The 14,436-nt window shown below is 37.4% G+C and overlaps 1 protein-coding gene across 1 annotated transcript in view; it reads left to right on the forward strand.

The window, feature by feature from the left end:
* Positions 1-14,436, forward strand: part of HACE1 (HECT domain and ankyrin repeat containing E3 ubiquitin protein ligase 1) — a gene marked incomplete at its 3' end in the record, with an annotated part of 30,123 nt that overhangs the window by 495 nt on the left and 15,192 nt on the right. Inside the window, exons 2-8 of the mRNA XM_010008169.1 lie at positions 4,872-4,926; positions 6,063-6,152; positions 7,924-8,028; positions 9,339-9,414; positions 9,690-9,821; positions 10,966-11,048; positions 13,462-13,558. Coding sequence (XP_010006471.1) covers positions 4,898-4,926; positions 6,063-6,152; positions 7,924-8,028; positions 9,339-9,414; positions 9,690-9,821; positions 10,966-11,048; positions 13,462-13,558 — 612 coding nt within the window. The remainder of the gene's footprint in view (positions 1-4,871; positions 4,927-6,062; positions 6,153-7,923; positions 8,029-9,338; positions 9,415-9,689; positions 9,822-10,965; positions 11,049-13,461; positions 13,559-14,436) is intronic.

Here is a 14,436-nt window from a genome sequence, read left to right on the forward strand (position 1 = left end):
CGGCGGGCGATAAAAGCCCCGGCAGCGGCTTCCCGGGGCTGGCGGGACCCTCTCTGCACCCTCTTTCCACCCTCTTTTCGATCCTTCCCTACGTGCTTCGCGGGTGACGCAAATCTGTTTGAAAAGGTGTTGCCAGTCGCTGTCACAGCCTTATTGTTATTATTATTATTGGCTCTAAACTCCCTATGGCGGGTGCTCGCCTCCCCGGGGGTCTAGCAAAGCAAAGCTTCAGGTCCCTATGCCCGAGTAGCTTCGTGTTCCAGTCAGGCCCGGCCTTTGGGAGCACAACCCCTTGGGGAAGCTGTTGGGTTGTGCAGAGGTTTCTGTTCTTGGGAGTGATGTGCGTGTCACTGTGCTTTCTTCGGGGTTTCCTTTCACGGAGGGGGCTCAGGCGGGCTGCTCCTTCCCTGCTGTTGGAGGATAGGGAGTGTGTTGTGGTTGTGTTCCCTCTTCCTACTTCCTGTTGCACAAGGACTGCCCACTCTTCCTTCTTGTCACCCGTCTGCAGGGTCAGCGTCTGCCTGTGCAGTCGCTCCTAAGTGTCACAAAATCGCAAGCAGGTTTTCTGGTGGGTTTTGCTGCTTCTTGTAAGGTCTTGGGTAGCAGCAGTGAAAGCTGATGTAATAGTGTTAATGAAAGATCAGACTTGCAAAAATAATGTAGTAGCACCGGTTTGGCTGATTAATGATGGTAATATTGCTTAGCTCAACCTACACTGGTTGAAGCTGCTTTAATTTTACTCCAGTGCTAGTGTAGGCAGATGGATTCTGAGTTTGGTATCAGCTGTTTTCTTCCTGTCTTAAGCATTATGATCTTACAGTTCAGACTACTGTGTTTCTGGTAGTCCAAGTGCAAGCCCTGTGACCTCCAGAACAAGTACTTCTCTTGCCCCATACTGCAGAAGGAATGTCAATACTATGTATTCTGTAAGAATTACATGAAGCAAATCACAGCAAAAACTGAATAAGGAGATGAATTGACTTCAGGCACTGGAGCTGTCATTCCAAGAAAATCTCCAGTCAGTGGCCTTTAACTTGGGGTGCATCTTGGCTCATTATGCCTCTTTTTTGACCTTGGTATTCTCTAGGTTTATGCAGGCCTGCCCAGACTCTTCTTGAGAAGCAGGTTTGGGTTGTAGTGTTTTGCTCCAGACATGTACTGACGGGTTTCCACCACCAGTCTAGGATGGCATGCAGTTTGGTGGCTTCTTGTGTCCTGTGTCTGGCCTCTTGAATTGCGTTTTCTTTTTCCCTCTCACATCAGCCTTAACTTTAAAGACATATAGTTTACCTCACCATCTGTAAATTAAGAATCGTAGTACTCTCGTAGAAAGTGGAGATGTATGTTTGAACTTCCTTATGCTGCTGAGGAAGGCACTAAATCCAGGTACTTAACTTCCATTTCCTGTGCTGTAGCTGTTAGGGTATTATATGGATGGTGCTGACACTTTTTTAAGATTGTGATCTCTGCCAAATTTAAGCCAGTAAAATAGTGAGTGTATCTTGTCAAGATTCAAGATGATGAATTTTAAGTTTGGTTTATTTACTTATTTTTTAGTAGGTATTAACACCTGAGTCCAGTGTTTGTGAATACCCTGAGCTGACCTTGCCAATAACAAATAGCATTATTTTTTTTCATTACTCTCCTGAAGTATCCTTCAGCAGACTTTTTCTAGGCACTTAAAAGCTTGACATAAATTTCTGGATTCTACTGTTAAGGCTCAGCACCTGAAAACTAGGTCTTGCAGCCCAAAGTTTTAGACCCTTTATTGGCTCTGGCTGTATTTTGAGTGGGTGTTGTTGTTTTTTTTTGTCTTTAGATATTCATGACGTAAATGCAAGCAAGTTAGATCACAAATAAGTTCTGTAAGTGCTTGAGGCAGATAATGCTTTTTCTCATCCTGGTGGCATGTACTTTCACTTTAAGTCAGTAAGATTTGGTTTATGAATATAGATAATATTTACCAAAAATAGGTACAAAAGCTCTGTAATACCACACCCTTTTAATTATTTCTGTACAGAACAACTCTGGGAAAAATCTGCATATGCTCCACAGTGTAGGTTCTGTTTATGGAGTAGTAAAGGGCTTAGTTTTGTAGCTATACCATAAACACCTTTTGTGGCCCAGCTACACTCATATTTAATTACTGTCTTTTTCTAGATCGCTATACTTGGAATACAGTTAAATTTAGTAAGGATCAGTATTAAGCATTTCAGTTAACTGTGCTGGTATATTTAAAGACTATATTTTGGGGGGCCTCTTCTTTTTAATAGGGCATGATTTTGATAATGTGTAGGGATGTCATGCTCAGGTTTAGTTGGCATTCTCAACTTCTGTTCTTGGATTCAGTTGGAGAACATTATCTTCCTGCCAAGAGGTCTGTGGAAAACAGAGCTCAAGCAAGATTTTTTTTTTTTTTCATTTGCATATACTGGGAGCTAATTATAGATACATTTTTAAAGAGTGATCAGATCTTTTCCATAATTGCTATTTTTCTTCTTCTCATCTGTTTATCTCCAGGACTCTCCCTCTGTGTGTGTCCCTTCCCTCCCAGCCTGCCCCTTCCCCCAGCACATTCTAGTCTCTGATGCTCACAAAGATCTGCCATAGGGAACAATCAATAGACAGTTCAAACTTTTGAACTTGGTGATGGTTAGAGTTACTCTCTGCAGCTTTGAAACAGTTTTTGGTGTTTTGAGAGGCTTGTGTCTCTTCCACCATGTAAGCAACATGCATTTAATTTTCTAAAATTTTATATAAGTAACAGAATTAATGTGACCTGAATTTCAATATGACTTCTCTCTTTTTGATGTTCAAAGGTACTAATAGATGAGCATTGCTTTTTTCTTTTATTATTTCTGTACAGAACAACTCTGGGAAAAATCTGCATATGCTCCACAGTGTAGGTTCTGTTTATGGAGTAGTAAAGGGCTTAGTTTTGTAGCTATACCATAAACACCTTTTGTGGCCCAGCTACACTCATATTTAATTACTGTCTTTTTCTAGATCGCTATACTTGGAATACAGTTAAATTTAGTAAGGATCAGTATTAAGCATTTCAGTTAACTGTGCTGGTATATTTAAAGACTATATTTTGGGGGGCCTCTTCTTTTTAATAGGGCATGATTGTGATAATGTGTAGGGATGTCATGCTCAGGTTTAGTTGGCATTCTCAACTTCTGTTCTTGGATTCAGTTGGAGAACATTATCTTCCTGCCAAGAGGTCTGTGGAAAACAGAGCTCAAGCAAGATTTTTTTTTTTTTTTCATTTGCATATACTGGGAGCTAATTATAGATACATTTTTAAAGAGTGATCAGATCTTTTCCATAATTGCTATTTTTCTTCTTCTCATCTGTTTATCTCCAGGACTCTCCCTCTGTGTGTGTCCCTTCCCTCCCAGCCTGCCCCTTCCCCCAGCACATTCTAGTCTCTGATGCTCACAAAGATCTGCCATAGGGAACAATCAATAGACAGTTCAAACTTTTGAACTTGGTGATGGTTAGAGTTACTCTCTGCAGCTTTGAAACAGTTTTTGGTGTTTTGAGAGGCTTGTGTCTCTTCCACCATGTAAGCAACATGCATTTAATTTTCTAAAATTTTATATAAGTAACAGAATTAATGTGACCTGAATTTCAATATGACTTCTCTCTTTTTGATGTTCAAAGGTACTAATAGATGAGCATTGCTTTTTTCTTTTGTTAGCTACAGACTGCTTTAGGTAGTGAGTAGCAGCACTGATTGTGGAGCACTGTAGAAGAGTAATAATGACTAGCATAGCTGCACCATGATAAGGGTTTCTCTGACTCTGAAGAATTGTTTGGTAAATATTTGGTGAATATTTGCCTAACTGGTGGAAGTAATTAATGTATAGGAGCAGGGTATATACAGGAGATGAGAAGCAACACTTGTTTTTATTTTTCCTGTTTTGATTGCTTTGTAAATTTGTTATTTGGATCAATTAAGATGATGAGGAAAAAGTTAAAAATGGAAGTTTTACAAGAACAGTCCTATATTTCTGCATCCTGGAACCAAATACCTAGGCTCTCAGAAGGTCCTCCTGTCTTAAGATGAAGTGTGAATGTGGAAACTGTAATCCCAACACTGGGTAATTTGCAGCAAGCTAGAAAATATGATTTGACATTAATAATAATTATTGTACATTAATGTTATTCTTTTAAATTAATATTTTACTCCAGAAAGTCTCTAAGTAACCAAACAGTCATGTCATACCCCGCAGCAATGCTGGTACATGCAGCATTACTGACAGCTGAATGTCAGTCTGTTCCCACATTGACTTGGATCTTCTTTTTCCATTGCCTTCAAATGTGGAATATGAAACTGATTAGAAATTAAAATGGAATGTATTGCATTCAGGTGTTCAGGTTTAGAGAGAAAAAATGAATAGTTATAGAGTAAACAGTTTAAATAAATGTGGGTTTTGGTTTGTTTGTTTATTTTACAGACTCCTGGGTATAAGGACTGTGGAACTCACCTTGGAACACAGGAAGTTTCCTTTTTAAAATAAGCTATTTACATTTTTTTGTTAATGTGCATTTCTAAAGTTCTTTGACTTAATTAACAGAATTGTCAATTTAAAGAAATTGCTGTTGCATTTCAAATTCTGTAATAATGATTTTGTAAAGGAAAAAGGCTGCACTGAAATTTCATGTATTGCAGTTCTGTTAATTACCTCTTTTCTCTTAAGTATGGTAGCTTTTTCTATATGATGAAACTTTAGGTGCATTTACCCTATGTAAAAGTAATGACGTGTTGAACATTTAAACACTTTTAAAGTTCAGTAAGTTACTAGATTAATTTATTTTACATAAAATATTTCTTTATGATAATGGAGTATTTAATTTCTTCACAGACAATGAAACTGCTGTCTATACACTGATGCCAATGGTTATGGCTGACCAGCATAGGTGAGAGCTTCTTTACATTTCCTTTTTAAAAAAACACGTTTGCTGGACTTGTAGCTTCTTGAGCACTCATCTCTGTGGCTTCTGTAGCTGAAGTTAGTCACTGACTGTGTGTATCCCAGCATATTCTTACCTGAGAGGTCTGTTTTGTACCATAGACTGGAGCTAGGATTTGTTCTGTTGATTGCCCATATTGAAATTTGTCCTAGGATAGGGACAAAAGGATTGTTTTTTAACAGGTTTGCAACTCTGAATGTGCATTTATTGATAACATAGAAGCTCTTAGTCTCATTAGACATCTGAAAGACATGGACAATGAGATTGATGCTGGGATTCTTCAGATGAGCAGCTGCTTCTCTTTCCCAGTTGTCCTCAGAGTGATTGGGACCTGGGGCTGGACAGTGCCAGCTAAGTGGGGCTACCCTGCCCTAGGTTTTCTAGGCAAGCAAGTAGTAACTCTGACTGAAACTGTGAACTGCTTATTTAATCAGGAAGAGCATAATATCTGGAGCATAATATTATCTCCATAATATCTTGATATTGTGTGCAAGGATTTTAAGTTGTGATCAGCTCATTACTGGAGTTTGCAGTTTTGCCTATTTTGAAATATTTTCTCTTAACTAATATTTTATCTTTACTAATTCATTAGGGCTTGAAGAGTCCTATCTAAATTTCTTATCCTGTTGGCATGTCATGTGTCCTTCTGCTTCATCATTGTGATTTCACATACCAATCTTCTGAATTTTGCTTGTGTTTGGGAGAGATGCTGTATATCTGCTTAGGGTGTCTGTGTTGAGATATGGAGAAAAATGGGTATTTATTGTTTTTCAAACTAAAGCTGTTAATGTGCTCGTTTTCCACGTTTCCACTACATCTTATGTAGTTCTTGCAAGTTTACATTTGAAACAGTTTCCCAGTGTCCCACTTCATCTTTTATGTACAATTAAGAAGTGAAAGAGTAAAAATACTCCCAACATGCAGGTGCTTGAAAGCTATTGAGTCTCTTGTTCAGAAATTAGTTGGAGGGAAAAGAAATAGTGATCAAGTAAGAAATAGAGTTCTTGTGTATAAGTTACAGTATATACTGTGCTTGGATATTATTAACTGTTTTTTAATGAAAATTATGTATCTGTTTGAAGGTCTGTCTCAGAGCTGCTATCAAATTCAAAATTTGATGTGAATTATGCATTTGGACGTGTGAAGAGAAGTTTGCTTCATATTGCAGCAAAGTAAGACTTACTTGAGTCCAGTCCAGAAGTTAACAATGAAAGTATTACCACAAATCTAAGGCACCAATGTAAGCTGGAAAACTCTGTAGTATCAGTTAATGTTTTGATATTACACTTTTTTTTTTTTTGTATTTAATTTGTGCTTTTAGCAATTTCCTGGCCTCACCAAGAGGACAGGTTTTACACATGGTATAAAATGGCTTTCAAAATTCTAGGGAAGAAAGTCTTGGTGGATAGTTTTTTCCTTTCTGTGAAATATGTGAAGAAATTAAGCCATCATGTGTATCTTGTATATAGGGTTCCTCTTGCCTTTGTAGGTTTAGAGGAACCTTTTCTGCAGGTGCTGCTTGTGTTTGAAGTATTATGAAACAGTGGGAAGCTCTTGGATGTTCATTGGAAAGCAGTGGTTTTGAAGTACTTAATTTGACTATAACTGAAGGAGATACTACTTAGCCACTCACTTCTAAAAAATGTTTGTGTCCTGCGTGAGGGACTGAAGCACAAATTTAAAATCTGTGACCTAGATGATTATTTATGCAGCTTTTCAATGAGGGTCAATTTATATAGCCAAGTAACAGCCAGATTAACATAACTTTAATATAAATGGACCCAATAGTTTTTGAAACAGCTTTTCAGGAAACTGGACTTTAAGCTAATGAATGAAAGTTCTGTACTTGAGTCCCATTTGAAATATCTTAAAAGTTGTTGCATTTGAACTGTTTTAAAAAAAGTAAAAATAAATAGTAGTAGATTTGCACAAATAATAGCATGTGTTTGGTTACAATGAAGGCAGAGTTCCAGCTTTCTAGGCAGACTGTTTTAGAAACGTTTCCCAAACATTCCGTCTCAGAATTGCCTGCTGCTTATATGAAATTTGCTTAAGGAAGTACTTCAAGGAAAAAAAAAAAAAAAGCAAGCAAATTTTTAACGTACATCTTAAAAGTGTGTTTGAAAAGCTGCATTTATTGATCATAAATCAAAAAATTGTGTTACACTTGGTTTATGGATTCTCTTATCTTGGCTAGTTATTTCATTAAGAGGGTGTTGAGATACTGTTTTTGCAACTTTACTGTACAGCTGATCTTCAGTTTCTTTGGGTTGTTGTGTAGCAGTTCTGCCCTTGGGATGGCTAGGAACAATGGATAAGCCAGTTGTGATCAATATAAAAATGTGTTTATCTTCTCACTCAGCTCTTCCTCTTGAAGAGTTCAGGAGTAAGATAAACATATAATTCTTGGTGACACTGATTATCCTGAAGAGCTGCTAAGTAAAAGGAAAAGGGAGTTACAGACTCAAAACAAGTAGCAAAGAAGTATTTGTAGGAGTTTTAGAATTTTTCTGATATATAAGCTTTGAAATGGAATTTCCAGACACTGAAGCATAACACAAAAAAAGATATTGGAATTATTATTTAATGGAAATTCAACCCTGTGAATAGATGAAGGATGAGAGAAGTGAGAGGAAATAGTGAACAAAACATTTTTAAGAGTTTACATTTTAAACAATTGGCAGTCTTAAAGATTCACTGTTGGGTCACTAAAGCCAGATTGGAGGGTATCACCTCTTCATCAGACCAAGTTATGATCAGTCAATTCTCACTGCATTTAAATATCTTTAATTTCGTGTAACTTGAATTATGAGGGTGTAAAAACAGTTTTGTGTCAAGATTTTCAACTGAATGTAATCTGTATTGCTGTTGTCCTTATGTCAATATAGATTTGGCTTGTAAATATCCTTGTTACAGTTTTTCTCTTCCTCATTTTGTTCTTAGCTGTGGATCAGTTGAATGCCTTGTTCTGTTATTAAAAAAAGGGGCAAATCCAAATTATCAGGACATCTCAGGATGCACACCTCTCCATTTAGCAGCAAGGAATGGGTAAGAAAAAAGTTGTAAAAACTCTTTAAGAAGGTTTTATGCATAATGTGCTTGAGCTGACGTGTTCTGGAAAGTTTTTGCATGGTTCAGACAGTTTTTGTATCTGAAAACAGGGAGTGTATGGGTTAAAAGCCATACTTTGGATATTCAGGAAATAATTTTATATAAACAGGGATTTATGTCTGAAGTGCCAGTCACGATAGTGTTTCTGTTAAGCAGGAGCCTAATGACTCTTACAACAGTGATCAAAAAAAGGATGCACTCACCTTCCAGTTAGCTAAGTAAGAAAAGGTTTTGAAGAGGAAGGATTCAGAGATTTCAAGTTTTTCTCAGATAGTGTTTCCAAGGAAATTTTTACTACAAGGAAAGGAATACAAAGTTTACATGCACAGTATTAGGGGAGGGGAAAGGGAAAAATCAAAACAGTGAGCCAGCACCTTTTACAGATCTTTTAAGATCTAATTTCTCGAATTGGAGTAAGTGGAAGCACACAGCTGGGAATGATAAAGTTGTCTTTTTTCTTTTTAGAGCATGTATGTGTTACAGTAACTGAATTGTATCACGGCTGGAGGTGGTCTTTTTACCATTTTTAGGTATGTGGGAGGAGTATTTGTAGGAGAAGGGAGAAAGAAGCAGCCAGGTGGTACATGATGAAATGTGGAAATACACACAGGAGGCAGTTATGTTGAAAGGAGGCATAAGAAAGGTGAGAAGTACCAACCAAAAAAGAAAAGTACGAATAAACTCTTAAGGGTAAAACACTTGAAGCATTAGAGAGTGTTAAAAGACGAAACAAAACATCAAGTAGGAAAAACACTCCTACTTTTATTAAGGCAGTTGTTGTATTTGCCAAAGGTTTACACCGTGTTACAGTGGAGTGTCTCATTATTTAATGATTTAGTGGTGTAGTGTAAATGTGTTCACTGAAGTGTACAGATGATGATGAGCGTGGATTTCCTTTAGCTGAACTCTAGCTGCATGTCTTGGGGGTGTAGTTCATGGTGAGCTGAAGCTGTTGGCCTGGTGGTGAAGTACACTTTCCACAAAACCATTCAGCTGCACAATTGTGTTTTAGCCCTGTGCTGGCACATGTTACCCTTGCACTGTATGAGTCTCTGGTGCTACTGGTGATCACTGCTCTTCACATGCTCAGTACTGTACTCCTTATAAAGTAAAACTACCTGCTGGGGTTGGTACAATGATGAATTAGAATGAGAGGAGCTCTAAGAAGATACTTGGTCTTTGTAAGTGATTTTTTATTTTTATTTTTTTTTTCCTGGCTGGGTTTTAATGTGTTGTTCTGTTTATAGCCAGAAGAAATGTATGAGCAAGCTGCTGGAATACTGTGCAGATGTCAACATTTGTAATAATGAAGGCTTGACTGCAGTAAGTGCTGTTTATTTCATTATGTTCTTGAATTAATGAAGAATTTGAAGATGCTCATTTTTTAAGCTTCTGCTGTCTTACATCTGCATAAACAAAACTGCTTTGTGTCCCCTGCCCTTAAGAATCAAAACGATCTGATCAAAGTAGTTAAGCATGTGATAGCATTGTTCAAAGCTACTCTCTGTGAAAATATTGACAGTAGTACAGGTTTAAAATAATATTTATGAGATACTTCTGTCACTGCTAAAAGAGACATGTCATCGTTTTGTACGTAGATTCACTGGTTGGCCGTCAATGGACGAACAGAATTGCTTCATGATCTGGTTCAGCATGTCAGCAACGTAGATGTTGAAGATGCAATGGGACAGACAGCCCTTCATGTAGCTTGTCAAAATGGACACAAGACAGTAAGTATCCTAATTTTATTAACACTTTGGATTTGTGAAGAATTATGTAAAGCCTCAGTGTTGTGTGTGTCTTTCTGTACACTTCAGGTGTATATGTACATGGTAATAGAAGTGTGGAGTCCTCTATTGTTTGTCCTGATATTGACTGCATTCACTTTCATGGGAAAATCTAATTCTTGTGGAGATGATTGATTTCAGTATTTATGGAGTTGACTTCCTATATACCATTCAGCTCTTCTATAGTACTGTTATTGCCTTGGTTGTTGCATGTTTTGATATAATGTTAAACATTGAAAAATGCTCTTCATTAGTTTTCAGTATGCATTGGATTAATAATTGTGCCAGCTGTTAATGTGCTTTTAAAATCTGAAATGATCTTAAGTTACTGTGAATAAAAAATGAACAGAGTTGAGTCAGGTATTTAACATTAGAATTAAAACAAGTTCATGTCGACTCTTTGTTTATTGATCTGTGTGAATAGTTTTTAGATCTGGCCTTGCCTGTGGACTGACTATTTACTCTTAGAGTACAGGCTTGACTTGAACTGCATTACAGCCCTGTAGAACACTGATCTGGAATTACACTGATTGTGTCTAGGAGTATTGACTGGTAAAAAAAAACATAAATTCTTTCTACCCAGTGACTTTCTGTTGTCATTGTCAGAGAATTTGGAAGACCAAATCCTGGGAAACTGTTACATATAGATTTGTCAACTCTGTGTGACTGGAATACTGCAAAACATGTTTGAGGGTCTTCTCCATGTTTTCATATTTTAGAATTTGTTTACTTTTTGCTTGTAGTGTGTATTTAAAACTTCAGTTTGTGATAAGGCTGTTTATGGTTGTCACTGACTTGAGATTTACTTCTCTAAAAAGTGTCATTTTCCTTTTTAAATGGCTTGTAGTTCCAGAGGTCTCTGGGATTAGCTGAAGTTCAATAAAAGGCATTGTTGTTAAAATGGGAAGTTCAAAGGAAGCTTTATGAACTCTGACAGGCATGTAGTGTTTAGGAATGTTGGTTTTGAGATTCATTACTGAAAATTAAATCCTTCAGTGTAATTAGACATGCATGACACTGGATAGTTGCAAGCCAATGGACTTTCCTGTTGCTCTTTTTCTAATGCTGGTATTTTCTTCTGTTCCAGACGGTGCAGTGTTTGCTAGACAGTGGTGCAGATATAAACAGGCCAAATGTATCAGGGGCAACTCCACTCTATTTTGCTTGCAGGTATATAGTCTGAACTTTTGAATACTGCTAAAAGTGAAACTGATTTCTTTTTTTTTCCCCCTTTTGCAATAGGAATGATTAGAAAGCACAAAATAGAGGAAACATCAAAGTTGATTGGTATTTAATCTTGCCTCGTGTTTGAATGTATTTTGGTGACTCATCTAAATACATGTAGCACTGCAGGCTTGTACACTTTTTTCTAACAGACATGTTAAACACAAAGGCATGCATGTTCTAGCATGAACTAACATGTTATAGCGTGAGTCATAAATCAATGACTGCTGAACTTTTTCTTTCTGAGCAAATGAGATCTATCGACTCTAGATTACTTTGAATAAATTAGAAATGCAGCCCTTTGTAAGGCAAATACAAATATTCTGCAAGGTACTTTATGGTATTACATGTGTACACGAAATATGCCTTACATGTATAAAAGTTAGTGTTGTATTGAAATTATATCATTCCTTTGATCAGTTCTATTTTCTTCACAGTTTAGTTTTATTTCAAAACTAATGACATTATAAATGACTTTTTATTTTTTAATTGGAGCATTTCTACTACCTGGTAAACATTTAACATTTTATAATCCTTATGCTTTGGTTACAGCCTGATAATTCACCTATGATTAAATGTTAATATAAACAAAAGGACTGGCCTGGTGGCCTGCCAAGAGTTGTGGGAGCCCTGACCTTTGGAGCTCTGGAGCTAGTGTGTGCTGACTCTTGGCAGCTGACCCTGACCTTTGGAGCTAGTGTGTGCTGACTCTTGGCAGCTGAGAAGGGAAGTATAAATAGCTGCTGGCTAAACAAATGCCTTGGTGCTTTGTTTAGGGACTAGTATTGGCAACCTCTTCAGAAGTAAGCAACTTGCCTCAGCTTGGAAGTTTTTCATGAGAAGCGAATGTGCTGCAAGTACAGTGGTGATGTTCCTTTAAAAATTAACATTTGGAGCAGCTGGCAGGGTCAGATGAACAGTGTGTGTAGAAGTCAAGGTTGCTACGTTAAAAGTGGTGAATTGGTGGTGCTGCCACCTGAGAAGAAAGGTGGTAAGATGTTGATGACAGGAGAGCAGGATGTGGTAGCAGTGACTGGTGATGGCTGGAGAAAGGGTGTCAGTCCTCAAAGTCTGACTCTGAAACACCTGTTTTTTCAAGGTGTAGGGTTGTGCCCTCAGTCTGCAGAATTATGCTGAAGGGGGGCTTCAAGTAGGCCATTAGTCTTAGCTCCTTTCTGAGATCTGGCACTGAATGTTTGTTTGCACTGGGGCAAAGTCCAGTATATTAGATTAACTCGTTGGTTTCCTGGTCTGGAAGGACATGGACGAAGACAGCTCAGCTGGGAGCTATTGAGAGGCAAGTGAAGCTACCTCCTACCCCTTGGCTATTATCACTTTTCCTGTGACCTTCCTGAACTGTTAAAGCAAGCAGCCTTGGTGTGTTCCAGGACATCAAATACTCATCTACATTTGTGTAATGGGCATGCTGCCAGCTAGCTTGTGATCTAAAACTTCATTGAAAAACTTGTATCTTTGTAGCAGTCTTTTGTTTCACCCTTTAGATACTTCTCTTTTGCATTTGAAGGCATATGCACTAGGTATGGGTGAAAACAATAGTCAGCCTTTCATGTCTCAACATGTAACCACTGGTACCCAATTTCTCATTTTCTTTAGAAGAAAGGGGTTTGGAAATTATGTGTTCTAGGTGTTGAGGGATATAAATAATCTTTGGTCTTACTTCTTTCTAGGCAATGTTGTCCTGTTGGAATAGTTTGTGAAATTCTTGACTAAAGGAAACATTAGTGTCCTATAAGACCTATAAATAGATGAGTGGAAGTGTGAAATAGACTCTGAATAGAAAAGTAAAACTCTTCACATTTAAAGACTAGGCAAAACATGTATTGGTTAAAAAAAAATTAGGAGTCAGGACTGATTTATTGAATTTATGCAAAAAAAAATCTCATATCAATAATAATCAAAAAATTATACTAGTGGTTAAAGCACAATTATTTTTTTGTGTCAAATCTGGTATGAGTGAGCAAAGAACTTGGTGAGAAAAACTTTATCTGTGAAGTAAATTAGGGTGTGAATTGTGAAAGAGATCATCTTTTGCAGAAAATGCAGCTCATACATATTTATGAGGCTGGGCTAAGATGAATCATTTCTGAATGATGAGGGTGACTCTGGCTTGATAAATGGGGCATACCTAATTTTGCATTGTGCTTCTGCTCTAGCTTTGAAAGCTAGTAGAAGAATGTAAGAGGCGTTATGCTGTGTTTCTGTTTAGCTTCATACCATAACTGTTTGTTTTCTCCTAGCTTGCCTTGGTTTTGTTGGTTTAGATGCAATAAAGTCAGATTTATCACTCTCAGTGGAGCATGAGTGCTTCATTAACTCTTTCTTCTCTTCTTTTGGATAGCCATGGTCAGAGAGACACTGCACAAATTCTTTTGATGAGAGGAGCCAAATATTTACCAGACAAAAATGGCATCACTCCACTGGATCTCTGTGTACAGGTATTGAGTTAGCAACACCTTTTTTGGGAACTTCTATCACTTACTACAGTGTCACCTGATCATTGTTTTGATTTTACTTTTAAGGCCTTTGAAAGCTGGCAGTCCTTTGGCAAAACAAATGCAAAAATAACTTGTGATCACTTTGACCCTACAGGCAGGTTCTAAATTTGTACCACTTGCAAAAGTCTTTAAAGATTTGTCAACACTTAGAGGTTTTTATGAATCAATTTAAAGTCTGTGTAAGTAACAGAATGAATGAATGGAAGCATTTGAACCTTAGCTCTAGTAATCAGCAGACTAGAAAACTCTGAACTGGAGACTAAAAAAGAAATCACTGAGCTTAGTGGACATCACATTACCTCAGTCCCTGTCATTAGTTTGGCAGGATAGAGTTGAAATGTTCAGATCTTTTGCTGTACTAGCAGTTTATTTTAATCTCAAGTTATTTAATTTCTGGAGATTCCTCATGTAAGACCTGTATTTGAAGTAGCTGTGTGTATGAGGTAGAGACCACTGTCTCCAGTACCTGTGGGATATTTTTGGAATGCTTAACTATGAAAAATTCATTTCATGGACTGTATAAGGTCTTGATTAAGTTAGGCTGTTTGGAGGATTTCTTTTTGGATATAAGAAATCTGAAGTCCTTAACTCTGGTCACTCAGAAGTGCCAGGTCACTACACTGTCACACTACTGACTCAACTGTGAAGCTTAGGGTTAGATGCTTATTTTTTTCTTTATTTTGGAAAAATGGCCATAAAACCACATGAAATCTAGTAAATGTTGAGGCTTTCTACAGCCACAGACCTGTAAGACAGGCCACTGTGTAATTAGTGGTACTATTCTTAGTTTTCCTGGTGAGTGTTTTGAATGTCTGCTC

This window comes from Chaetura pelagica, unplaced genomic scaffold, assembly GCF_000747805.2.
Source record: "Chaetura pelagica isolate M959 unplaced genomic scaffold, ChaPel_1.0 scaffold942, whole genome shotgun sequence".
Lineage (NCBI taxonomy): Eukaryota > Metazoa > Chordata > Aves > Apodiformes > Apodidae > Chaetura > Chaetura pelagica.